This window comes from Miniopterus natalensis, chromosome 3 (genome assembly GCF_054644295.1).
Source record: "Miniopterus natalensis isolate mMinNat1 chromosome 3, mMinNat1.hap1, whole genome shotgun sequence".
In the NCBI taxonomy this organism is placed as follows: domain Eukaryota; kingdom Metazoa; phylum Chordata; class Mammalia; order Chiroptera; family Miniopteridae; genus Miniopterus; species Miniopterus natalensis.
In genome coordinates this window covers 74,990,450-75,016,003 of record NC_142083.1, presented here as the reverse complement: position 1 = coordinate 75,016,003, position 25,554 = coordinate 74,990,450, and the positions used below count along the sequence as shown (strand labels likewise).

At 50.3% G+C, this 25,554-nt stretch overlaps 1 protein-coding gene across 5 annotated transcripts in view; it reads right to left on the bottom strand.

The window, feature by feature from the left end:
* The window catches only part of CUX1 (cut like homeobox 1), a 336,917-nt gene that overhangs the window by 7,061 nt on the left and 304,302 nt on the right, over positions 1 to 25,554 (bottom strand). For 3 of the 5 annotated variants that reach the window (XM_087815583.1, XM_087815584.1, XM_087815587.1), the window contains exon 24: positions 20,233 to 20,943. In XM_087815583.1, coding sequence (XP_087671709.1) covers positions 20,256 to 20,943 — 688 coding nt within the window. In that variant the 3' untranslated portion in view covers positions 20,233 to 20,255. Of the gene's footprint in view, positions 1 to 134; positions 248 to 1,014; positions 1,082 to 1,733; positions 1,862 to 20,232; positions 20,944 to 25,554 lie in introns of those variants that run through there. The other 2 variants (XM_087815586.1, XM_087815585.1) reach the window with 1 other exon arrangement.

The window sequence follows — 25,554 nt, the reverse complement described above, 5'->3', positions numbered from 1 at the left end:
TTCCTGACTATACAGAACACACCTAATCCCACAGTAATTTATGGTCTGTGACACAGCTTTCTCCCCCAAGCCTGTGTGTCCCCTGCTGTGTTTTCAGGTCTAAGGAGTGTAGGGGAGGGAAGCATGTGACTCACAGCCTCCAACTCCTGGTTCCGGGCCCGGAAGCGCTCCCTCTGGCTGGAGATGATGGAGAGCAGCGAGTCTACCTGGCCCTCAGGGAGGGTGCCACTGGCTGGTGCCGAGGGTCCTATGAAGTAGGGGAGAGTGGCTTGGGGTGGCCGGAGTCAGAGCCTAGCAGTGGGCCCTCAGGTTGGGTGGTCCCAGGCCCAAGGGAGCTCTGGCCAAGTGCCATGGGGTGGAAGGCACAGGGCATCTGAGCACAAGGTGCTGAGAGGTTGGGGAAGGGAGCCCTGGGGAACAGGGGGGGTATGACACGAGAATACGGGCCCTGGGGGGGGAGGCCCTGCCCACACTGTCTGAAGGCCAGGCCCCAAAGCCTCCATTCTCACTATTCTGTACTTGGACTGAAGACCCCTGCATCTGATTGGGCTCCCCAGTTCCAGGTGAAGCAAAGGAACAGTGAGGGCACTGGAAGCCATGAGGATCCTCTCCCCAGGTTCTGGCCTTGACACTGGAGGAGGCTACCTCCCCTCCAGTGCCAGGAGCTCTCTCTCTGGCTGCATTTCCATGCCAAGGTCTCCCTGGGGAGCTGACCACCACCCACCAGCCCTCTAAGGCCACTGGCAGGGCCAAGGAGGTCAAGGCCTCAAGGGGGCTTGTCAGGCTTCAGGTGAAGTGAGCAGGCAAACTCAGAGCAGAAGCCCTCAGTAGGGGGGCCTAGAAGAGGGGCCTCCTTAATGTTGCTACTGCTTTGTTGGGATGGGGGCCTTGACTTTCTTTAGGGGAGGGGGCGTGCTCTTTGGAACCAGGGCTCTGGTTGCATCACCTTTTTTCCCTTCCCTGCTCCCAACTGGCCCATGGCTGCCCTGGTGGGTCAGGTTGGTCCCTTCTCACCATAGAACAGGGCGGTGGCCTCCTTGATGGGTTCTGGGATCTTCTCCAGGCCATTCTCAGCTGCCCCCTGCAGGTGAGAGGAAGAGGTGGAGGAGGCACCTTCACATGTGGCATTGAATACACCCTTTCAAGGTGCCAATCAATGGGGCTCAAGGAGAAGTTGGGGTGGTCTGGAGGCAAGGGCAGGCACAGAAGGCCTCAGGAGGGCCTGGAGAGGCCTCCTCTCATAGGCCATCAAAAAGAAGGCAGGGCCCCGAGTTTACCCCTGAGGCTGGAGCATAGTAGTGGGGCTCTCACCAGCCACTCAGCCCTGGTGGCCAGCAGAGTTTGGGTGACCCTGGCCCTGCCAGCCAGCCTGCTGTGTGCCCTGGGCCAGCCCAGCTTCTCCCCATTTCAGTTCCTCGTTTATAAAATGAGGGGGGTGATGTGATGACCTCCAAGGGCCCTTCGGGCTCCAGCCTCCCATGATCTTGGGGCCTCAGGTCCTCTTGCTGTGAGATGGGTGGGTAATCCTGTCCTTGTTTCTGCTCAGAGCTCCCAGGGCAGAGGTCCAAGCTAGTGACTGAATACAGGGTGCTTTGTGCCAGGTCAAGGAAGCCTGCCTCTCTGCCCTGTGGCCTGGCATCCCGAATTGGGCCTTCAGGTGAAGTGAGCAGGCAAACCCACAGCAAGAGCCCTGAGTAGGTGGTGAGGGGGGAGGGAGTAGAGGGTGGACTCACCTCGGCATCTGGCCGCTGGATGGACTGGATGGTGCTGAGATCCTGCTCCAAGCGGGCAATCAGTTCCCTCTGCTCAGCCACCGTGGCCATGGCCTCAGTGACATGGACCTGCAGCTCTGCACAGCGCCCTGTAGCCAAAGGAAGATGTGGCCATCAGAGGGAGCCTGTTGGGACCCACAGTGCCTTTCCCCCCTCTCTGCCTCTCCAACCACCAGTCAGCAAGCAGGCTTCTCTGGGAACCTCTGTAAAATGCTGGCTGCTCTCTCCCCACCTTCCACTGCTTAAAGGACCACCATTAGAGCAACCAGCAGGGTCAGGGGCACTTCTGGCTCCAAGAACTCTCTATGCTCATGAAACTCCCTGGGTAGGGGAAGGAGCCCAGGTCAAGGATTTAGGAGAAATGAACCACCTTGGCTCTGCCATGCCTAGCTGGGTGAGCCTGGCCAGCCCCCTTCCCTCTCCAGGCCTCACTTTGCCTCCAGCAAGCGGGGCAAGGAGGTTGAACACAAGGAGCCGCAAGTTTCTTCCAGGGCTGCTGCCCTGGGTCAATGACCAGAGGAGGCCTCGGGGGTAGCAGTGGTGGAGAAAGGTACGGAGGTGCAGTGGGGGTGAGGGGCTGGGGGAGGGCAAGGCTCCTTCAGACCAAGTAAGGGAAGGGGAGTGAGAGGTCCCACCACTGGAGCTGATACCAGTGACTCCTCACCCAACAGGCTCCAGCACAGTAGTGGGGATGGGGTGGGGCCCCAGGAATCTCCTGACCCTCAGCCCCATCCCTCTCTCCTCCATCCAAATGCTCATTGTCTTTACCACAAAGCAAATCCAAGTTCCTGCCCTTTTGGAAGGTGGGAGATGTGGGGGCGTTCTCCCAGTCCAGGCCCGGTGGGAACCTTAAGCAGCCACTGGCAGGGAGGACAGCAGTGGCTTGGAAGCCAGGCACACCCAAGTTTGAGTTCTGGCCCTACTTCTGCTTGGCTGTGTGATTCTGGGCAGCTGAATCGCCTGGGCTGGTCCTCATTTGTAAAATGATTACAACAAACCTTTCTTAGGGCCCCAGAGAAGGAGGCCCAAGCAAGCCCTGAGGCACACAGAGCTGTCTTTTGGGAAGGACTGCATGGCCACCAGGGGGCACTGTGGCCTCAGCAATGCCCAAAGGCCCCAGGCTGTGCAGTGCCAGCAGGGCCCTTGTGCCCTTCTGGTGGACTCACTCCTTACTGTGCACCCTGCTGCCCAGCTGGCCAACCCAGCCCAGGGCAGAGGCAGGGGTAGGGGCAGCTGGCTTCACCCCTACCTGCTCCATCTCCTTGGTGCCGCTGTACACCACGCCCTTTACACACCTCACTACAGTCCAGTCAGTCAGAACAGATGATCCCCATTTTACAGATCAACTGAGGCTTCCAAGGCTGAGGCCAAACCCCAGGTGTCCATCCACCCTGGCCGTGTCCAAGCCCTTCCCCACACCAGGGGAAGGCCCCACTGGTTCAGATCCTGACTGGAGTTCTTCCTTCAGACATCGCTGAGCCCCTCTTTGTATCTGGCAGGTAGGTGGATTTGGTGGAAGGGGGGGGGGGGTCCAAGGTGGGGCTGGGGAAGAGGGTGGATCTGAGGGTGGCCTGTGGGTGGGAAGGTTGGGGTCTGGCCGCCAGCCTGTAGGCTTTGGGTGGCCTACAAGAGCTTTAAGCAGACCCCATGGGCGAGAGGCCCAGAAAGACCCCAAATGCCATGACTGGCTGGCCTGGGGGTGGCGTCCTTGGTTCTGGACCTGGGGGATGGGACTGAAGAGCAAGGTCACCACGCATGCTTAGGAGGTGAGGTGGACAGAAGTCGTGGTGAGGTGTGGGAGAAGAACCTTGAGAGGGGATAATTCCAGTCACTGGGTATCTATAAGGACAGCCACAAACAGGAAGCACATCCAAAAATGGTGTTGGGACTGACCCTGTGGGGGTGGGCAGACCTCAGTGTGAGTTGAGGGGGGTGGAGCCCAGGGGATGAGGGCCATGGGGACAGGAGGGACAGGGCAGAGGTGGGGGAACCTATGGAGCAGCGGACTGCTGCCCAGCAGAGCAAGCCTGCGTCCCTAAAGGTATGCATGCAGCATGGTGCAGAGAGGAAGCATGACATGAGGGTTGGATAAAATGCCAGTGAGATGATTCCTTGGACTGCACATTTTGTCTGTCACTAGCCTGTGGCCACCTCAGCATGGTCTCAGCTAGGACCCTGGGGTAGGAGTGACTTGTAGCTCCTGGAGCCATCTGCGGGCACAGAGGTCCCCAGGCTTTTCCTGTGTACTTGTGTCTGTGCCTGCTGCTAAGGGGTTGGGCACACAGGCCTCTGCCCGAGCATACACATGACACTGCGAATGTGTGAGGGCTCTGACAGCAAACCCTTCATCCCAGGCAGCCCCCACCAGCCGGTGCCAGGGTACTTTGTTAAGCTGGCCTGGAGAGCCGGCCGCTGCTGCAAATGCTCCCAGACACTGAGTTAGCCGCTAAGTTAATCTCTGGGGGTGCAAGGCTAAGTGTTGGGGTGGCCATCCCTGACCTGAAGAGCTGGATCTGGGTGAAACTGAGGGCTGTCTGGCATGCACTCACAGCAGACATGGAGGATGGCTGCCCGTGATCTCTAGGGAAGAGGCTGGGCAAGGCTGGGTAGTGCAGGTGATGGGATGAGACTGAACAAAGGCCCTGGGCAAAGGTGGGGGACCTGAGGCTGCAGTAGCAGGACCTGTAAATTGTCCAGGAGTCCTGCTAGATCCCAGCTGTGGCCTGTCATTCCTCGCTGGAAGGATGAGAAGGCCAGGAGACTGACCATGTGGGCACCCCTGAAGGAGGGCGTGCCTCCTCCCTGCCTGGAAATGGCCCCCTACACGGGGATGGGGTGAGCAGCAGTGTGGCTTGGCTTTAGTATGACGTACTAGTGGAACAGGTAAGAGGACTGTGTGTGGGGAGTTGGACCCATGGGCCTGAGGCTGGAGATACAGGCCAGCGAGAGCTCAGGGCCCAGGGCTGGCTGAGGCCCCCAGCAGCAGGCGTAGAAGCCCAGAGAGCACTGCTGGAGAATGGCCAGAACCTCCTGGAATGGCGACATTTTCTGAGGTGTCCTGGAAAAGACCTGGAGAAGAGGAGGCAGGAGGCAGGATGGAAATCAAGAGAAGATGTGTTAAGGCGCTAAGTTGAATAGGGACCATCAGCCAGTAAGGAGGAGTCACCGGTGTCTCAAGAAAGGCTGAGTGAGGTGATGGCTGGGGTGAATCCACTGGCGAGAGCTTGGTTAAGGTAGTGGTAGAGCAGGGAGCAGCAGGGGTGTGGAGGAAGGACCTGGGGACCATTCTGGACAGATGCTGGATGGGGCAGCTCGATGGGCAGAGCCTGGTGTGAGGAGACATGCTCAAGAGAGAGGGTCTTCAGGAGTACAGAGCATACAGAATGGAGTATCTGCAGCCAGGGGCAAAGCCTGTGGAGGGTAGAGGCTGCACCTAGGAGAGGGAGGGGCGACAAACGGATGAGCGCAGGGCTGGGGTTGGAGAGAACTCCTTGCCTCCGCAAGGTGGCAGAGGCCCCGTGAGATGGGCGCAAGACCCTTGTGAAAGTTCATGAAACCACATCCTTCTGGGAGAAGCTCAGAAGGCTTCCTAGGGGGTGCATTTCACAAAGGGGAGAAACATCAAAGCAAGGTCAAGGTCAAGACTTAAGGAGGTTGGACTATGACTTAAGGTCAAGCATGATTTCTGACTGCAGGCTGATTAAATGCACATCACAACTGGAGTCAGATGGCAAGGCCTGGGGTGCTGTGTCTATAGCTTTCTTGAGGGCGGGCACTCTGTGTTGTTCAGTCAGCCACCTGCAAGCCAGGTGGGTGCTCTGGAGCTGCTCAATGCACACTGCACACCGCCTCTCTGCTTGGAGAGCTCTGAGGTGAGTGAGCCGCTCACATATCCACCCCTCGCTGCCTCTGAGCCTATCTATCCCCACAGGTGGTCAGAGATGGGTGCTGAGCACGCCCTGTGCCTGATGGTGCCAGCCCCTCACTCCTATGCCAGGGGCCTGCCAGCAAGTGTCCTCCCTCCCCTGCAGCAGCTCTTTGCTCCTTCCCCAGCACACAGCATGTTCTTCTTCCATCTGACCCTTTCTCTCCTCTTTACTCCACCAACCCCTCCAGCAGAACTCCTCAAAGACGTGTCTATTGTAAGCATTCACTTTCCTAAATCTGTCCCATTAGACTCAGATGCTGACTACATCAACTGTCCTTGCCAAGGCCACACGTTGCTACGTGCTCAGCCCTCGTTTTACTGACCCATCAGCACCTGGTTTCCAGGTCACTCTACGCTCCAGGGGCTCCCTGTCCTGCTGTCCGCTCTTTCTCAGTCACCTTTGCTGGGTCTCCTCCTTGCTAAGCTCAGAACACTGCTGCCCCCTGGGGACACTCGCATGCCTCTTTCCTCTTGTTCACTCACTTTAAGTGCCACTGATAAGCTAATGACTCTCCAATGTATATCTCCAGTAGAGCCCTTTGCTGGGGCTCATTCTCTACTTAGACATATAACTCAAACTTAACAGATCCAAATTGAAGCCTCACATCCCCCCTCCCCCAGTCTGCTTCACCGAATCAGGACCCTCTGTTGCACAGCCCCAGGAGGTGGTGTTCTCAGGGGCTGGGAGCAGAGGCGAGGCCATCCTTCAGTGGCTCAGACCAATCTCTTGGAGGGTATCCGCCTTCTTTTCTCTCACTCCTTACATCTAATCTGTCCCAAGTCCTATTTTGGCTCTACCTTCAAAATATATCCAGAACCCAATCACTTTTCACCATTGCCACCACCACCTGGTCTGAGTCACGACCTCTCATCTTGATTATGTTAACAGCCCCCTCACTGGTCTCCCTTTTTCTACCCTCACCTGTACAATCGAGTCTCGAAGAACCAGCCAGTGAGCCTTTTAAACAGTAGGATCAGACCACCCTCTGTTCAAACCCTCCAAAGGCCCCCACATCCCTAACAGCCAAAGGCCTGCAATGGCCCACAAGGCCCTACCAGCTCTGCCTCCCCCTTGTTTCCCCAGCTTCCTGGTTTCCCACTCTGCTCTGTGGTTACTTTGCTCTAGCTACACTGGCTCCCGGCACATATGCACCACGGGACATTTGCACTTGCTGTTCTCTCTGCCTGGAATGTTCTTTCCTTGGGCACCTGTATGGTTCACTCCTTCCCTCTGTCAAGAGTCTGTTCACTTGTTACCTTCTTAGTGAGACCTACACTGACCGCCTGATTTAATACACTAACCCTTCCACTTGTTCCTCCAGTCCCCTTACTGTTTTTCTCCCATAACATTTGCCACTGTCTAACGTAATTCACTCATTTATTATGTTTACCGTTTGTCTTCCCCAACTAGAAGGTAAGTTCCATGTTTGTCCCCTGCAAGAGCCCCAGGGTCCAGAGTCCTTAATGTGCATTAGCTGACTGGCTGAGTGGATTCCACCCAGCAGGAAGGCACAACTGGCTGGGCACTGTCAGCAAGAGCCTGGCAGGGCCAGCCAGCCTCTGCTGGTCCCACTACCTGATATCTGCTAGGCCTCATCTCTCAAGGCCAGGCCCTGGCATTGGGACTGCACATTTGCCAGCGTGAAGCCCCAGGGCGACCCTGCACCTTGCCAATGAATGCATACTTAGTGGAGGGGACCCACCTGCCGGGATCCTCAGCTGGGATCCCTGCACCCAAGCATGGCTGCAGATATTCTTGGCTACACCTGAATCCTAGATGTCAGATGGAAAGAACAAGCCTCACCTAGAGCTGCTACACTCCAGACTGGCTTAACAACATGGCTATCCCCCTCCCACCTGGTGTGCCCTTCCCCAGCACAGCGCTTGTTGTCCCTGACACTGTCGCCTCTGTGCCTGTGCCACCTGTGTGGTGGCATCCTTGCCTGCCTGCTGCAAATGCCTCTTCCCATTTCAAGGTCACTCCCTGTGAAGTCCTGCCCTTTCCCAAGTTGCTGCTCTGATGCCCCCTCAGTACCAATTACAGGACCAGCCTTGGCTGTGGTTCTGTACCTGGTCTGTCTTGCCTCTGGGCTGTGTGCGACCTGAGGCCACCGGACACCTAGCCTGGAGCGCATCCCTAGCACAGAGCAGTTTTCAGTGACAATCTGCTCAATAGATCAGTGAAGGAGCTCAGTCACTCTGGACCTCAGCACTGCTGACATTTGGGCCAGGTCAATCTTTGGGGGGAGGAATGTACTATGCATTGCAGGATATTTATCAGCATCTCTGGTCACCTCTAGATCAGCGATTTTCAGCTTTTTTCATCTCATGGCACATATAGATTAATTACTAAAATTCTGTGGCATACCAAAAATATATTTTTTGCCAGTCTGACAAAACAACAGGTATAATTTTGGTTTATTCACACAGGACAGCTATTGTTGTGGTGGCTGTGGTCATTTTTTAAATTTGACAATCTAAGGGAAAAGACGTCAGTGCCCTTAACTAAATAGTCAGGTATTGCATGTTTTAAAAATTCTTGCGGCACACCTGTTGAAAACCGCTGCTGTAGATGCTAGTAGCACCCCCACCCTCTTGTGACAGCCCAAAATGTCTCCAGACATTGCCCAAAGTCCTGGGGACACAGTCACCCCTACTTGAGAACCAAGGCCCAGAGAATCTAGTTTCCTCAAACATGGGAGGCTTCTGGGTTTGGTTGTAACTGGCTAGGGATCAGCTTTGACAGATGCTTAAATCAGATGGGTCTCTAAGAGGAAACCACTTCTGTGGAGGGTGCAGCCCCCTCTCCACAAGAGTGAGGAGCAGGGAGGGTCCTTCTTTCCTGTCTGTGACTTAGTCCAGGGGTGGCAGCCTCAGCTGCCCAAGGAACATGACTTGAGTTTTCAGCAGGGGGCTGAAGAGAAAGCTGCTGAGTGTGGAGGACTCTGCTGCCTAACCTGTGTGCTGACTGGTACATCACAGGCATCACCAGCGGTGACGTGAGGCTGGCAGCTGCTGGTGCCTGGCTAACCTGCTGGAGAGCCTGGTCCTGTGCAGGGCCCCTCCTGCTCTGGTGCAAGGTGGAAACAACCTTGACGAAGAAGCTGCTCTAGCAACCAAATTTGATGAGGTGTCACCCTCGTCGATAGCCATGATGGACACGCACTGAGTGCCGGCCATGGGCTCAGGCCCCGTGCTGAGCAGTGTGCAGATATTATCACAGTCCTCTTGGAGGCTCTGTGAGCCTGGCATTATTACATTCCCTTTCCAGAGTTGGAAACAGAAGCTCAACAAGTAAAATGCATTCATTTTTCAGAAAAGATTTCCCAAGCATCAACTAAGACTTGCCCAAGGTCACTAGCTGGTAAGAGAAGATGCTGGGACTCCAACTCCAATGAAGTGCCCCTTGACCACAAGGAACAGCCCTGATGCCTCCCTGTAAAGTGAGTGGGGTCCTCAAAGCTAACTCCCTAGAGAACCCCTCACCCTGCCCTGAACAGAGCAGCTCTTCTCTACCTGTCCACAAACCATTTTGCTTAAAAAAAAATATCTCCCACTTCCATCAACACGGCTCACTGCATGCTGGATGGGCCAGACTCATATCAAGAGCTGAAGACCAGCCCCCGTCCTGCTCCAACATCACAATCCGGGTTCTCTGATCAGCTACCAATACCCTCACCCCCCTACAGGAACCAATGCTGTGCGGAAGCAGAGACCAGCAAGCTGCGTGCCCCAGAGTCACCATGCAAGAGCCATAGAAGAAAAGCAACCATGCCCCAAGGCAGCCACTTGGAAGCCCTTTGCTTAAATCCTCACCTGAGGACATGTTTTTTTAAAAAGTTCATTTTAGAGAAGGGAGGGAGGGAGAGAGAGAGAGAGAAACAGTGATGTGAGAAACACTGATTGGTTGCCTCTGGTACATGCCCTGACTGGGGATTGAATCTGCAACCTAGGTATGTGCCCTAACTAGGAATCAAACCTGCAACCCACTGGTGCGCAGGATGATGCTCCGAAAACTGAACCACCAGGCCAGGGCTGGAGGCCCTTTAAACACAGCAGACAGGATCATGGCAGACAATTCACTCACTCTAATAATTATATCCTCTCGTTGCCATACCCTGTACATCTGCAACTGTGTTTCCTCAGGGCATCAAATAAGGCACATTATTTCGTTCAGACCCACTTAACTACAGGGCAAGGAGAAAGGCCACACACAGGGAGGCTGAGCACTCTGCCAGGGGTGGGGGCATCGCCCACTTGCAGCCACAACATGAAATCTTGCTTCTTTTGCTGCCTCTGGAACTGGCAGTCTACAAAAGCAGAGTCAGGCCTGCAAAACCATATGCAACTGCTGTTTTGCTTAATTAAATCTCACTTTAAAAGCACTTGGGGAGATTTTCTGGGTACAAGGACTTTGTGCTAAGTGGCCCTTTTTTTTTTTTAAACATTTTATATTTTAATTTAGCTAGTTAAAAAGTGGGCACAGCCTGGCCAAGTGTGGCTCAGCAGTTGAGCATTAACCTAGGATCCAGGAGATCGAGGTCCGATTCCCCGTCAGTGCACATGCCCGGGTTGTGGGCTTGATCCCCAGTCAGGGGCGTGCAGGAGGCAGCTGATCTATGACGACTCTCTCATCATTGATGTTTCTGTCTCTTTCTCCCTTCCTCTCTCTGAAATCAATAAAGATATATTAAAAAAAAAAAAGTGGGCACATACCTAAATTAGCAAACACAAAAGTAGCAGGATGTTAGCTGACTTAGACCTGACTTTGTCAAACTGATAGACCTCTAGTGGTTTTAAGCTAATTTCTCCCATCTGGGGGGAGGGCAGGCATTTGCGGGCAGCTTTAGACATACCCATGTCCTTGAGTGACCAGATGAGACTTGGGGCTGCCGGGAACACCTGGCACTGATGGGAGACTGTCCCAGGCTCCAAGGTCTCCTACTGGAGGGAGGTTCAAGTCCAGTTTAACTCATGTTTCTGTGTCACATGTGGGAGCTTCACATTCTGAAAACTATAAATTAACACACACCATACTAACCCTATCAGTCACACATCAGTAAGGATGGCGGTCCTCTTCCAACCCTGTAGATCTCAAGATGAGAAACACCTGTCACAAGCATCTAGAAGCCAACTCTCAGAGCTCTCCCACCTCCAGCCCCGAGTGCTGGCTAGAGTGCTTCTCAGGAGCCAGATCATTCCAGAAACCCACACGACACCACTCCCTTTTTCCTGAGTGGGAACTCACTTGCCTGCATTAACAGGTGCCATTGGCTGGTCCTTTATATCAGGAGTCAGGGACCAAGTGAGAGACCCCCACAGCGCAGGCTGAGGGCAGGCAGAGGTAGGTGGCCATGGCCCTGGGCACTCAAGCTACCATCAGTCCAGCACCATGCCCAGCACCGTTGGCCACCATTTCACAGACAATGAAGTAGATGCCAGGAGGGTCAGCAAGGGTGACAACAGCAAGCACAAACAAAGGCCCCTATGGAGCAGGCACTGTATGTCTGGATGGAAAACTGGACAGTGAGGTCTGCTAGTGCTGATTCTCACGCATCCTACCCAGGCCACCACACACCACTGGAAGTGTGGGAAGGTGGAGGAACGGCTACCTCAGAATGGCAATTCTTGAGGTGCCTTTGCACCCAGAATGACAAGTGTTTGCTGCTTCTCAGGCCAGAGCACTTTAAATAAAAACGACCCACACATTCTTGTGTTTGTATAAAAGATATTTACTTCAATTATCACACCTAGGGTGCTAGTGAATAATAATAATACATGGTGTGAGTTTCATACAGTGATATTGCTTTTCCATATCATATAGGGACCGTTGTACAGTGCTGAGAACAAACATCGTATGGCTAACCAAAGACAGAAGGGACAACGCCGAGGGGCCGACGGGTGCCTCCCCCACCCCCATGCCAGCCGGATCAACTTTTGACTCTTAATGTTGAAAACAAATAGCAAGAAATAAAATGTTACCAGAGATGGGTCACAGCAACACAGCAGGGGCTTCTCAAAGCTATTTGTACAAAAAAATGATGTTTTGTTTTTTTTTTGGTCAATTGGGTCTCTGTGAGGATTTAAAAAAAAGTCTGTGATTGTGAGTATTAACAAACGAGCTCTAAAAACATCTAAGACTTAGTGCGTTACAGAAAATATAAAATACTGCTAAAATGTAAGACACCACGATACACTGGGGGGAGCTGAGCTTATTAAGAATTCTCCGGAAGAAGTCTGCCACTCCGCGAGCGCACTTGGCTTGTGCTGTTAGTAGTCTGGACAGGAGCGTGGCTACCCGCTCGCAGGCAAGTAGTTATTGCACAATCGCAAAGAGCTAGGTCTTACTCAGTGGAAAGGGACGTGGGAAAACCACCTTTTCTTTTCCCACTTTTAGTTTATAACAAGCTATTCTCAAATGCTTTTAAGAATTTTGAATGAATCCTCACATCTCCAAAATGCACAGCATTTTCTGAGGGGTCTCAGATGGTGGGACATGAGATGCCTGTTTTCACAAGAGGCAGAAAATGGCTCAAGAGAGAGACATGCATAGACTAATTAGAGGGAAATGAAAACCCTTCGTGGGGGGTGGTGATGAGGGCAGTTATTTCATTGGAGGGCATTCTTTCAAAGAGATGAGAACAAAATCAGGCCCTCCAATGATCTCAGAGAACGGGAAAAGCCATGACATGGAAGGTGAGTAGGGGCAGGTGGGCCCTTTAGGAGCAGAGACAGCTGTCTGGCTCCAGCTGGGGTGGGCAGAGCGCCTGCTTCGGCCCGGGGGAGCTTCCTTTTCTTGAGCCCACAGGCCCGAGGCTAGGCCCACTTCACTCTCACGCCCCACTGAAGCAACTGGGTGTCTTGTTGGCTGTGCTTCTAGCCGCAGAAAGCTCTGCCCACATCTAACCTCCCTACACACTGAACCACATGAAGGGGGAGAGGGGCTCCCCCATGACCTCCTTGGTGTGGGTCCTCAAGCCACAGCCGAACTAAGAAACACTGTTGCTTCGAAAGATGGTTTTGACCAAATTTGTATGCAAGAAAAACAACAACAAAAGCCAACTAAAACATGTCAACCCATGTGAGCCTTGCAAGAAACCGCTCTCACTCGGAAGTCATAGCCTTGGCCAGGCCACTGCGCCCTCTCTGACCAGGGCTCGCTGAAACTTCATGAACCCAGAAGTCCTACAGAGGCTCTAGGAGGCTTTGGGGAACTCAATTTTGCTTTCCTAAGTCTCCTCTGCAGCTCCTAACATGAGTGTTCTTCAACTCGGCATTTCCTCACACTGGTAGATTTTTGTTCATTAACTCTCATTTAAAAAGTTAGACACGTGGAGACCACCAGTTTTTGAGTGGCTACTCTGGAGACAGACATCTAATTCTGCTGGAGAAGCCCCCTCTGCCCCCAGTCAAATCCCAGACCCTTTGGTTCTTTTTTGGGGGTGGGAGGGTGGGATGGGGAGGGCAGGAGGCAGAAGACAGTAACCACTGGAGTGATAGCAAAAAGCATTTATAACAACAACAACAACAACACAAAACAATATACTCCTGATAAGTACTTAAATGATTAACCTAATAATAAATAGAAGAGGATAGAAATATTTTTTTTTTTCTCAAGGAAATATCCTTTTATAATTATCCTCACGCACACTGGCAGGTCAGTAGCAGTCAATCCATCTCAACAAGAAAAGGTTAAGTGCTGGAAGGGAGGTTCTCAGCTGCTGAGTCACAAACACCCCTACCCTGCCACCCAGCCAGCGGTCCTGGCCAAGGCCCTGCAGGCCTAGCTCGGTGGTCAGCAAGAGGCAGGCCGGGCGCAGGGGCAGGGGGCCGGTTAGCCTGTTTTCCCTTCAGTTCATGAATAAACGGAACTACAGTGAACATACTCATCCACAACCTGAATCGTCCTGGTCTAAAGCTTACTTTGAGTTCATTTGGTGTGCAATACATTATCTCTTAAAAATGAAGAAAAATGATTTCTATTGCACAGAGCTTTACACATAGTCATCTATTTAAGTGCTTTCTGTTTAAAGCAAACTACAAAAAAAAAAAAAAAAAAAAAAGACAAAAGGAAAATGAAAAAGGAGAAAAGAGGAACTATAAAATAAAAGCAGCCCCGTGCCACTTCTATGTGTCTTGCTGACGCGAGTCTGGTTTCACCACCGGAAGTCCCAATGCTTCCGTACACACTGTGCTTCTGATTATTTTCCATAGGGATGTAGCCACAATATTGGGATATAAGGCACCTTTCCTTTCTGATCACAGAAAGCTTGATACATAGCAAATAGCATATTTTGTGGTAAAATTAAAGCCTAAACACTACAGAAGTTACAGTAACTCGGGCTATACTTAACAGTACTGGATAAAATGATCATGAAAAGCAACTTGAAGGTATTTTAGAAGTTTAGTAATGGGGTTGGGGAAGTGCACATTTACAAGTAGCCTAATGTCTTTTTCTCACTAGCCATTTTTAGAATTCTTTGCCTACAATGCCCAACTTTTAAAGTTAGCATTTTGGAGGAGACTAGGCGCTTTGGAAATGTCTTGTTAAAGCTAAATGTCACTTCATCCAAAAACAAAGATGGAGATGGTGCCACTGTCAGCGTGGACACAGTATCTTTGGAGGGGAGGAGGTGGTGGAAAGGCAGTAGCCAGGCCTGGGGGGTGGGGGCAGTTCCTGCAAGTGGGGCTGACGAAGGCGGAGTTGCATTTCCCTATTCTTCCCTGACCAGGCGTGAGGTGCTCAGGCTGCTGGGGCTGCTGGGGCAGGAACTCTGGGGTGGAGCCCATTTCACTCAGCTGGCTGCTTCTGCTGTCTTGATTCACCCAGAGGGTCTGGCCTCAGCTTTCAGCACTCCTTTATGGGATTCACAAGCTGGATCTTTTTGGAACTTTAATTGGGAACTTGTTGTGTCCCACCCCCCTCCCCACCATAGGTTTCATCTACCAAAAGGCAGATGCTGATGGGAATGAAAATGGTATTGTCAAGTTGGACCATTCTCTTAGCAAGCAGCGAGCTGGCCAGTGCCATTCAATGCACCAGGAAATGGAATTACATCACGCTGGAGTCAAAGGCCACCACCTTGCCCCAGAGGGCAGGAGCTCTACCTTATGGATCATGAAGGCTCACCTAATGCCATCAAGGCCCAAATGAAACTGCAGAAGCACTGGGGGCATGTCTACATGTGAGTTTATCCTGGTAAATGCCCAAGTACATGATGATGGAACACTAACAGATTCCCACTTCCAAATTCTTTCCATCAGGACACTATGGCCAGCAGGGTGGGTGAATCCACATCCACCCAGCAGCCCTGGGACCTGGTTTCCTTAGCACTGGGTGGAAATTGGCATATTCTTGGGAAGATTGGGCAAGTGAGAGCTAGAGAATGCCACATCCTCTCCTGTCTTTGAGATGCTTCCAAAGGAGTGTCACCGTGGAGCTAAAGTCCTAGCCTCCTAGTGCCAGAGAGAATAAAGACAGAGTTCCCCAATGCCAGTTAGGAACCCTGGGGAAGTGTCCTCATGTGGCCATTTAGGGGTAGCCCAGGGCAAGGAAAATGACTGTGATGGATCTTAACAGCTGAGTAGGAATGGGCAGAAAGCAAAGGCAGGCCAAAGACAAGGCTCTTTCAGGCCTGAGACCACCCCTGCCTGCCAAGAAAATAGCTGACAGATCTTCCAGAACAGGTGAAAGTCAAGAGAAAAACCATGCGCCTTGCAGAACACAGCTGTCTGTCCACGTTGTGCTCAAGAGAGAGAGAAGATGCCTGCCCACCAGGCCAAAATCATAGATGCCACCCTTCTAGCCTTGTCTCTCCTCCCAGCCCACTTGCTGCATGGTTCCGAGGGGTGTGGGGTGAGGAGTGACGTCAAATGGGCATATGGGTTAGTGAGGTAGACCGGGACAAATGATGACTGTGACAATAAGGGAGGGCATCCAGGGAGGGAGCCAAACCTCCAGCCTGAAGGGACATGGGTAAAAGCCCACCACACATGCCAGAACCTTGCCTTGCTACATCTCCCCGCACAGTTGGCTTACTGGCCTCCAAAAGTAAGGGCTTGGGATAGCAATGAGCAGACTCATTTTTATAGGCCTGTTGAGAGATGTCTGTCATAGTGCATTTAAGGTAAAGGCTACTGTCCCCCAGCTCCAGCTCTCCTAAGTCACTATCACCGTTTTACTTTGTGCTAATCCCAGGATGTGTATATACTCCCCCTGGCTCCTCTGCTATTTTCAGTTAGGTCTGTTTTTCTAAAATCAGAGGAATGAAAAACATTGCATAGAATGTCAATAAAGTTCACTGATTACCCCTGTATGAAAGGACATGAGTTCAGGAGGAACAGAGAAATACAGTCCAACATTAGCTGTGAAGGCACCCTCCTGAGGACTGAGCTGTCTGCCAACTCTTTACTCCAGTCTCTTAGGGCATGGCTGCTGCATGATCTTAGAGGAGTCAGCCAACTCTGGAGTGCTCCCTTGGATTAAAGCACAACCTGCCTTCTGCTTGGTTTGCCCATGAACTGCACAACTGATGTGCCCTGGCCAAGGAGGCAGATGGGGTGGTTCCTTCCCCCTGGAGCTGGCCAGCTGGACCTGGGGTGTGGAGGGACTCTTGTGCCAGAGAGAGCACAGAGGAACACTTAACCCAGAGCTCCATAGCACTCTGGGTCTGGACCACCAACTAGGAGACCTGAATGTCCACATCAGACAAGATGATTTTAAATGGGGAGAAAACAAAGATACCAACAGGAAGGAAATTGGGCAGGGAGGCATTTGTGCTCTGGAAGTACAGGGAGCCATGAGCGGTTATCTTTTTGTCTCAGTCACTTTCCCAGACACAATGGCCAGGGTTTGATAGTAGTCATACGAGTCAAGATCCTGGCATTTTCTGGAGACTTCTCCCAAGCCTGCATCCCAGGGCAGTCTGCTGACAATAAGTCACCACGTGTTATGATGTTCCTCAGGCAGGCTGGCTCTGAGAATAATTGAATTGAGCTAATGGCTATGGTTATTCTTTCTAAAGAGCGGTTTGGTGGACAGAAATCAGACATTCTGACTGATCTGGAAGTTCAGGGGAGGCGGTCACTTGGGAGCCGGGTGGTGGATGCGAGCAGGCACGGGTTTAGGACAGAACCCACACACCTTCCACCTCTGACACCGCAGGAGAGCGTGGGCAGGAACCAAGGGTCAAGAGGCTGACTGTGAACACTGATTTTATGCTGAGCCTCCACTTAGTCATCTAAGTAATGGCAAAAACCTTAAGTTATGAACACTGCCTCCAATTAACAAAAAGAAGCCATTTAAAATGGTATAATGGAGCTTGTAATTAAGTGTTAGTGTTTTATATGGAACCGTTTTCCCCAGGGGAGAGGTACAAATCAGCTTTTTAAACTGATGGAGCGTAAAGAGGAAGAGGTCGGCTGCCTGTGGGAGCTACTGCTTGGAACGTGAGCCAGCTGAAAGTAAACCCCACGGAGAGGACGCTGTTCAAGGCACTTGAATATTGCTTATCATGATGAAAGGTCAACCCTTAGACTCAAACTGAGGGGCGCAATGAGGGGGATGTTCCCCCTGTCGACAGGTTTCTGTTACTTAGTGGCAGCTCTTAGAAGTATTACAGACAGTGATAGCTTAAACACAAAAGAGCAATAGGGTTGGGATAGAAATAAAAAAAATAAATAGAGAAAAAATACAAATACAGAACAGCAAGCAAAATTTAACCAACTGATTGTATCGAGCACCCAGATGTAAGTCTGGCAAAAAAGAATGGAAATCAACAATAACCTAGTTAAAAAACAACAAAAAACACAACAGAAATGACTAAATTGCTTGGAAGAGCCAAAGTGGCTGTTTTAGACTGTTACTATTTGGCCACTAGGATGAACAAATTTATAATTTTTCCATTTCTTCAGATTTAATACCTCCATAAATAACAGTCATGCCTTTAAAATTCAAACACTATCCTAATATTTCCTGTTAACTCCCTGCTTTTGATTCTGATGAAAATCAGATATTTAGTGATTCATCACACATGATAACAAAATTCCCTCGAGGTTTTTGTGGAGAGGACACCACAGTACTGTCAGGGGCTCTGCTACTCACTGTCCTAAGGGTCACTAATGCAAACTTGCTCTTCTTAATGCACCTGAATTGAGCCAGATGTTTATCCGTTTCCCCTTAAGCTCCTCCATTTTGAATTCTCTTCTTGCTGAACCAGATTTCAAGTTCAGAGATGATGCAACCATCAGAAAACAAACGGCCTGCCTCCCAGCCTCCTAGAGCCTTCTGAAAACTTCTTATTCATGAAAAGGCATTGTCTTTAGTGTAGTGACTCTTAAATTTGTGAAAACTTGAACTAAGTGCTGCAGCTGCAGGTTAAAAGACTGTAAATGAAATATATAATTTCTAAAACGTCATGCAAGAAATGTGGTTTCACATCTTACAGTCAAAGTCCTACAAGTTAATTAATACAAGCACACTGAGGTGTAATAGCGGGAGCATACCTCTAAAATTATAACTCCCTCCCACCCCCAAATCAAAAAAGATAATATTAATTAAACTTAAGAAATAATGAATGCACCATTAAAATGTCATCCAAAGATGTTGACCTAAGACAAAGGTTTCAATGATACACAATACGGTCAAAAAGTTTTCAATCAGTAATATACAGTATGACAACTACATCTTGTAAATTATACCCAATACTGCCGGCAGTCTATCCCTCTAAAGAATATTTGCCCCTTTCATCCCTTCCTAACAATCAGATAATAAAATACAGCACCTATAAATAAGCAAAAAAAAATATATATATACCGAAATCATCTATTGTTAGTTTAAAGATATGGCAATAAAGGTGTCTAAATTAGCAAACTTGTAGAAGCCATAACTGATAAAACAGCTTATTGAAAAAAGGTGGCAGTAATGCACTCTATGTGTGCACAGGTACTTAAGAAAATACACAGACGTATAAAATCGCGCGCACGCGCACACATACACACACACACTCGCATCCACCTCTATTCTCACGCATATACACATAGACAACAGGAGGAATCAGAGACAAGTTAGACTTTTGATTTGTACTTAGACTGCCCTAAAAGACTAAGTAAAAGACTGCATAAAAGAACGTTCCAAGAGGCAAAATGAATGAAGGATCAATGGTCTGGTCTGGAAGTGAAGAGCATCAATGTTCTGGTGTTAGTTTGGGCCTTCTCTATGGGGGTGGGAGCAGAGCCCAGATTGCCACGTTCTCTCTTCTGAAGGGAAGGAAACTTCCCACGACTTCAACAGTCATCAGTGCTTGTGGTGGGAAGAAAGGGCAAGAGAGAATGCTTGAGAGCCCTGCCCAGGCCCAGGGAGCGGCGTCCCCTGGTGGGGCTCAGTCCATCAGGCGCCTGGGAGAGTGGTGTGAGGTGTGGTGCCTTCTGTGCCAAGGAAAGACTGCTGTCTACGAGGGGTGGGCCCCATTTGGCCCCAGAACTGTTTGCTGCGACCTTAGCGGCCTACTCTTTCCTCCTTTCTTTAAATGCTCACACATGTGCAGACGCACTAACACAGACGTAGACACCATAAATTAAACAAAATGAACGGGTACATGCTACAGTTCTAACTTGTCTCCTAAACCTCCGAAATATGAGGTCTGATCAGCGTGCTCTGCGGTTAGAGGTTAAAAAGCAGATTATAAAATACCTAGATTCGGATCTTTTCTTTTTGTCCTGATTTGGCCTAGAATGGAGTGTATTAAACAGACCCTGGTCAGCAAAAGCCCAGAGTCAGTTAAAGCTATGGATCAATGTGCACTACATGTCAGGATTCTATTCACGTACAAGAAAACACTACATCAGCTACCACAAAATCAGTTATTTTCCTGATGTGACTTTTCTTTTTGTTAAAAAATATGTGGAGTAAATGTGTTTTATTTTAATTCAAAGTTTCAAACGACAAGATTCTTTACTTGAAAATATTTAGGAATCCAAACTAGTGTGTTTAGAGTCGGTTTGACTGTGCAATCTCTTAGTGGCAACTGAACAGCTACAAAAACTTTCTTTTTTAATTTTTCTGAAAAATCCCCCCTCCCCCTTTCCTGGTTTAAGAAGATAATAGTGTATTATCGCTCTGAAGCCATTAGATGGCAGATAAAAAGCCCCCTTTTAATATGTGGGTTTGATTTTTTTTTTTTTAAAGCCCACACGAAAGAGGAGGGCGCAAGGCAAAGCTGTAAGAGTTATTCCAGAACCTGTGGAAATCACTTAGGGCAATAAAAAAAAACACTTCAGGGTACAAAAAAGCTCGACTACACATTTCCGTTTTCTTCCTTGAAAACACAACAAAGATTGGGCTTAATGCTCCTTTGTTTTCTATATGCACCTTGGCCTATGGCGATTTTGCCCTGTGGCCCGCAGGGCAGTAAGTGCGCAACGGTCCAGGCCTGGAGTCGGCGCCCGCCCCTCTGCGCGGCCCGCCCGGCCGCAGCGCGGCCCGCCCGGCCCGACGACTCGGCTCGGCCGCTAGGCTCGGCCCGGCCCGGCCCGGCCCGGGGATGGGCGGGCGCGCCTCAGAACTCCCATTCGATGGGCTCCTCCCGGCTGGCGGCCTTCTCCAGGCGGTGAATTATGCTGTTCAAGTTCGCAGCCTTCTTCTTCCTCAAGGGGTTGTCTCGCGAGTCCCTGGCGCCCGCCGCCTCGGGGAGGCCGAAGAGGCTCTGCAGCGAGCTGGGCCTGCGCGCGGCCGGCGCGCTCGTGCTTGGCAAAGCGGAACTCCTGTCGGCGCCGTCCCGGGCCCGGCAGGGGCCCTCGCCCGGCGGGGCGGCTGAGGTAGCGGCGTCCTCCCCGGCTGCGGCTGCGGGCGCGCCCGCGGGGTTTGGCACAGGCCTCGGGGCGTCCGCGGGGCCTTCGGGCGGCACTGGTGCCCGGGGTCTGCCCTCGTCGGGGTCGTCCGGGGCCGGGGTCCCCGAGGGCGGCGGCTCCGCCTTCTCTGAAGGTCGCTGCGCCTCCTCTGCTCGCTCCCCCGGGGCCGCGACGGTCTCGGCAGGCCCTCCCTGAGACTTGGTGGCGGCCGGGCCGCCCGACTCCTCAGCGTCCGCGGCGCCCGGGCCCTCGGCGGCCTCCACGCCGTCACAGCTGTCGCCCTCGGAGCTGGGCGCTGGCCGGCTGCTTCGGGCCGACGGGGAATCGCTGGCCCCGGCCTGGCCCTGGCTCCCGGCCTGAATCTCCTCAATGAACAGTTCTCTGCGGATCCGAGACCTACGAGACACAAGCAGGGGGGGCATGGTGAGGTGGCCGCTGTGCAGAGGTGGGCACAGGCCCCTTCCCTTGGAGCCCCCGGCCCCGCCATCCCTTTCACCCCTTCTCTCCTGGGCACTGGCTCTCACCCTCCCACCCTAGCCCGCAGGCCTCCAAGACGCCTATCACGGAGCATAGCCAGAGCTCCTGGGGGGGGGGGGGGGGGCATTCCCCAGTCTGCATAAGCGCTAGCCTAGCCAGGAGCCTCCGCAAAGCCCCCATCATGTTTCCCAAACTCTGTGCCTTTACATAAGCTGTCCCTTGGCTGGAATGCCAGCCCTTTTCCACTAGGATGGAGAGCCAATATTACTTACCTAATGGCATCTTCATCTCCATCCCACCCCACTTCTAACTAGGCTGTGAATGGCCAGGTCCCATTTACTCTTTGCACCCCCCAGGCCTAGCACAGTGCTTACAGGTATACAGAATAAACACTAACTGAATAAATGGAAATGCAGGATGAATAACCAATGCTTCCTCATCAGGGCTTCATGAGAAGAACCAATTATTAGTGCCCAAAATGAAATCTTCAGCATCCAGCTCTGAGCCACAGGTCAGGGGCTCTGGTCAAGGCTGAAGTGTGATGCCATCAAATTATGTTTAAACTAATTGCCTTGTCTGAAAGGAGAAGACCAGGGAAGGGTCACTTTTGATCAAGCAGAAAGAAGACCAAACGTGCTCCAACACATCAAGCATGTTTTAATCAAGCTGAGTGCAGCTGACAGTAGAAAATGTGCTCCAGTAGTTTGTTGGGTCTGAAGGAAATAACTAGGGCACTGGCTTTCCCTGTTTTGGAGCCCTTGGAGATACCATGAAAGGGCTCTTATTAAGTCTTTCTGTGCTAAAGTTTCTCCATGCTGACAATACTAGGCTCAACCAGAAGTCTCTCTAGGTGTGTATTCCAAAGAGTTGAAAAAGCCAACAGTTAGTGGAAAAGCATCTTCAGGTAAATTTCTCCAGTGTCCTATAGAAATTGGGCCTGCAGAAAGCCCTTGGGTTAGGAATGCAGGAAAATATTTTCTGTAGTAAATATAACTCAATAAAGGTAATGGTTTTTGAGCTCTCACTATATGTCAGGTCCTGTGTTGGATGTGGGAAGTGTTGGAGCCAGGGAGAATCCTGCTGTAGTTTAGTCCAGTATGTCAGTGCTGGTGGTGGCTATCTGCTACATCATTGTTTGTTCCCTGCATAAAGTGAGCTCTGACTTTTCTTGAAGATGATTTCTGAGCCTGAGTTGGAAGGTGAGGTCCTGAAGCCCCCTAGAAGTTCCCAAGGGTCACAGAAGACTTTCCTCCTTCCCTGGGGCTACCATGGAAGTCTATGAAATGGCAATTCCTGTCAACAGGTTCCTGGGCACAATGCTGGTAGAGCAGACTTGCTCTTTACTGCTTTAAAGCCCCTTGGTAGCCAAAAATGCCAGATGGGGTGAACACCCAATCCCATCCCACCCTGGTTGGGGAGGTGGGAGGCTGGAAGGGCAGCTAAGGGTTTAGTCCTAGCCAGGTCACAGGCCCACCAAGTACTAGCTCTGAGTCTCTGGGGGAGACTGGAATTTTAGAATCAGGCAAATCTGGGTTTGAAATCTGGTTTTGTCACTTACTGCCTATCTGGCTTTGTCGGTTAATACCTGTGCAACATGCATAATTTCCTTAACCTTTTTGAGCTTGATGTGGAGATTAAATAAAATGTTAATATATAATATAGGGCACAAAGTAGAGGAACTTTTCTTACCATGCAGCTGCCTTTTTTTTGGTGGTTGTTATTAATCCTTACCAGAGTTTATTTTTCCCATTGATTTTGAGAGAGAGTGAAAGAAGGGAGGGAGGGATGGAGAGAGAGAAAAACATCTATTGGTTGCCTCCTGCATGTGCCCCAACAACTGGGGGTTGGGGGGGGAAGGAATTGAACCTGCAACCTAAGTACATGCCCTTGACAGGGAATCAAACCTGTGACCATTTAGATGCTCTAACCACTGAGCCACACCGGCTAGGGCTGGAGCTGCCTTCTGAATGGCAGAATGACAAGTGCTAAGGCTGAGGTAGATGGGCTGGGGGAGGGAAGGGGCAACTTTATGCCTGCGGCATGGGATACAGGCTGCCACTCTCACCATCTTGTTAGTGTGTATAACCTTTCTCTGTAAAATGAGGCAGCTAGCACTGTACTCGACTGCTATTGGAGGATCTAATGAGATAACACACCTATAAAGCTCTTGGCTCAGTGTCTGGCATATATAGGGTGGGGCAAAAGAAGATTTATAGTTTTGAGTACACGTAGCAGTTTATTCTTGTACTACTTATTAATTATTGTAAATTTGACGCAAACAACTGTAAACCTACTTTTGTTCCACACTGTATTATGTGCTCAACAAATATGAGACGTCATCCTTCTTAGATTAGAATTGTCTCTATGTCTATGAGGAATATTATCTTCTGGTCTAGCAGGAACAGATCTGGTTTTCAGACAAGTCATGGAAGTTTCACAGGCCACCATGGCTTTTAGGGTTCAAAAGAGTTTCTACTGGGTGGACCTGCTCTTCCAGGATGCCAGAGGTTCTGTGGTATGTTGTTCTGGCATTCCTGGTTGCATTCCTAGGTAAATGGACACTCTAAGATACTTCTAATTTCCTTAGGGTGAAACGGGAAGAGGAAGTTAAGCTTTGTTTTTTTGACAGGGCAAAAACTGATTGAAGCATTACTCCCTGAGGGTTCCAGTGAGGCAGGAGAAAATAAAATCAGTATCTGCTGTTTAACTCCTGCAGAAAGAATGTAAGAAACTACCTTCTTGCTTAGGAATTAAACACATTCAGTGACGTGTGCTGAGTGCCAGCCCTTGTATGAAGCTCTGTGGTAAGTTGGCCATGAAGAGGATTTGAGCCAAAAAGAGGATACACCTGGAAGCAAGAGCTCAACAGACTGATAGTGCTCACTTCTTAGCAGACCTATTTTGTGCCTTGCCTCCCAGAATAGTTTTCCAGATCTCTGCAGCTGAAACGAATCTCTGCCCTTTGCTCTCCCATAGCCCACCTGGTTTGTTGTGGAGTTATTTAGGAAAGAAAGCATTTATGAAGCATCTACTCTAGATCCAGACCTGAGCTCATTTATGAAGTTGTGAGGTCCTATTACTACTCTTCTCTCTCCTCCTCCTCTATTTTTGTCAAGGGTGTAAAACTGAATGTGCTTCTCCCACAATGACCCGTTGACCACCATGTGATGGGCATTACCATGGTTGTCGGGAGGCCAGAAAGAAGAGTGACAGCAGCTGAGAAACCTGAGGAGCGTGTGCCCTGCCAGGAGGCAGTGATTGACACTCAATAGACCTGAAGGGGAATCTGGGGAAAAAGGTGGCTCCAGCAGGACCAGGGGAAATGGTTTTAGAGATGTTTTGTGTAATTAGTGTAGATTACTCAGTAATCTACAGCTTTGTGCACTGCTGTCCAGAGTTATAATTACCTGCATTAAAATGGACCTAACTTGAAGACTTGAAAGTACATATTCAAATGCACCTTTGTGTCTAGAAAGTAATATGGGGTGATGTAACCAACACCTGGCATAGTGAACCTCTGCCCACATTTCTAATTATTCTCCCCTATCACCTATTTACTACTGTCAAAGTTTCCTTCTATGTAGAGGGAGCTCCGTTATTGTAACTACTGGCCTCACTTTGCCTCCATTTTTATCTGATTGGTAAATTAGGATGATGAAGCTGCTTGTGCTCAGCTCATGTTCTTTCTTTGTCCTCATGGGAGCCAGCCTGCACATGGGGAGGCTTGCCTGGGGCCAGCGCTGCCATGGCAGATAAATTTGCCTGGTTTTAGGGGTCAGGTAGCAGGTCTATTCGGCTCTCACACTAAACTACATCTGTTAACTTAGCCTTTATTAGCAATAAGGTGCTATTTTGGCTCACATCTAATATTAAAAAAATCTCCAATCTGTTCAGAACCTCGGAGGTTTATGGGCCCCTGCAGAAACTGCAGCAGAACCTATCAGATGAGGCAGGGCCCAGTTAGGGACACAACTCCTCCCTCTAGCCCTTGACTGTCTATGATCTATTGCCTGACACTTGTTTCAGGTGAGTAACTGAGGGCCCTACCCATACTAGCTATACAAGTGTACTTGTCACCTTGGTATAACAGCACTACCTACCCTAGTTTTATTAAGCCCCAGAGAAAATGATGTTCTGATAAGAACTTGCAATCAAGATGGCCTCTTACAAGAAATTAAACAAGCAGGAACTTCCATCAGGCCACTGGAAATTCTTGGTTTCCAGTAGTAGGGACACTTGGTTACAGCTATGATCAACAGTTCATAGTGAATTTCCATGATCTAATCCAAACATGTCACCTCAGTTTACTTTGCTTTACAAGGAGCACTCAGTCCTTCCCTGCTCAGGTAAGTTATTCAGGCCCTCTGAGTTTTATTTTTTTCATCTATAGAATGCAGATAATACTATATTCATTATATAGTTGTGAGGATCGAGTGATACAGTGTTGGTTAAAACACTTAAGCTCAGGGTGTGGAAATCTAGTAGATTTTCAATAAATCTTCATTAACTCAAGAACTTTCCCCAAAGAAA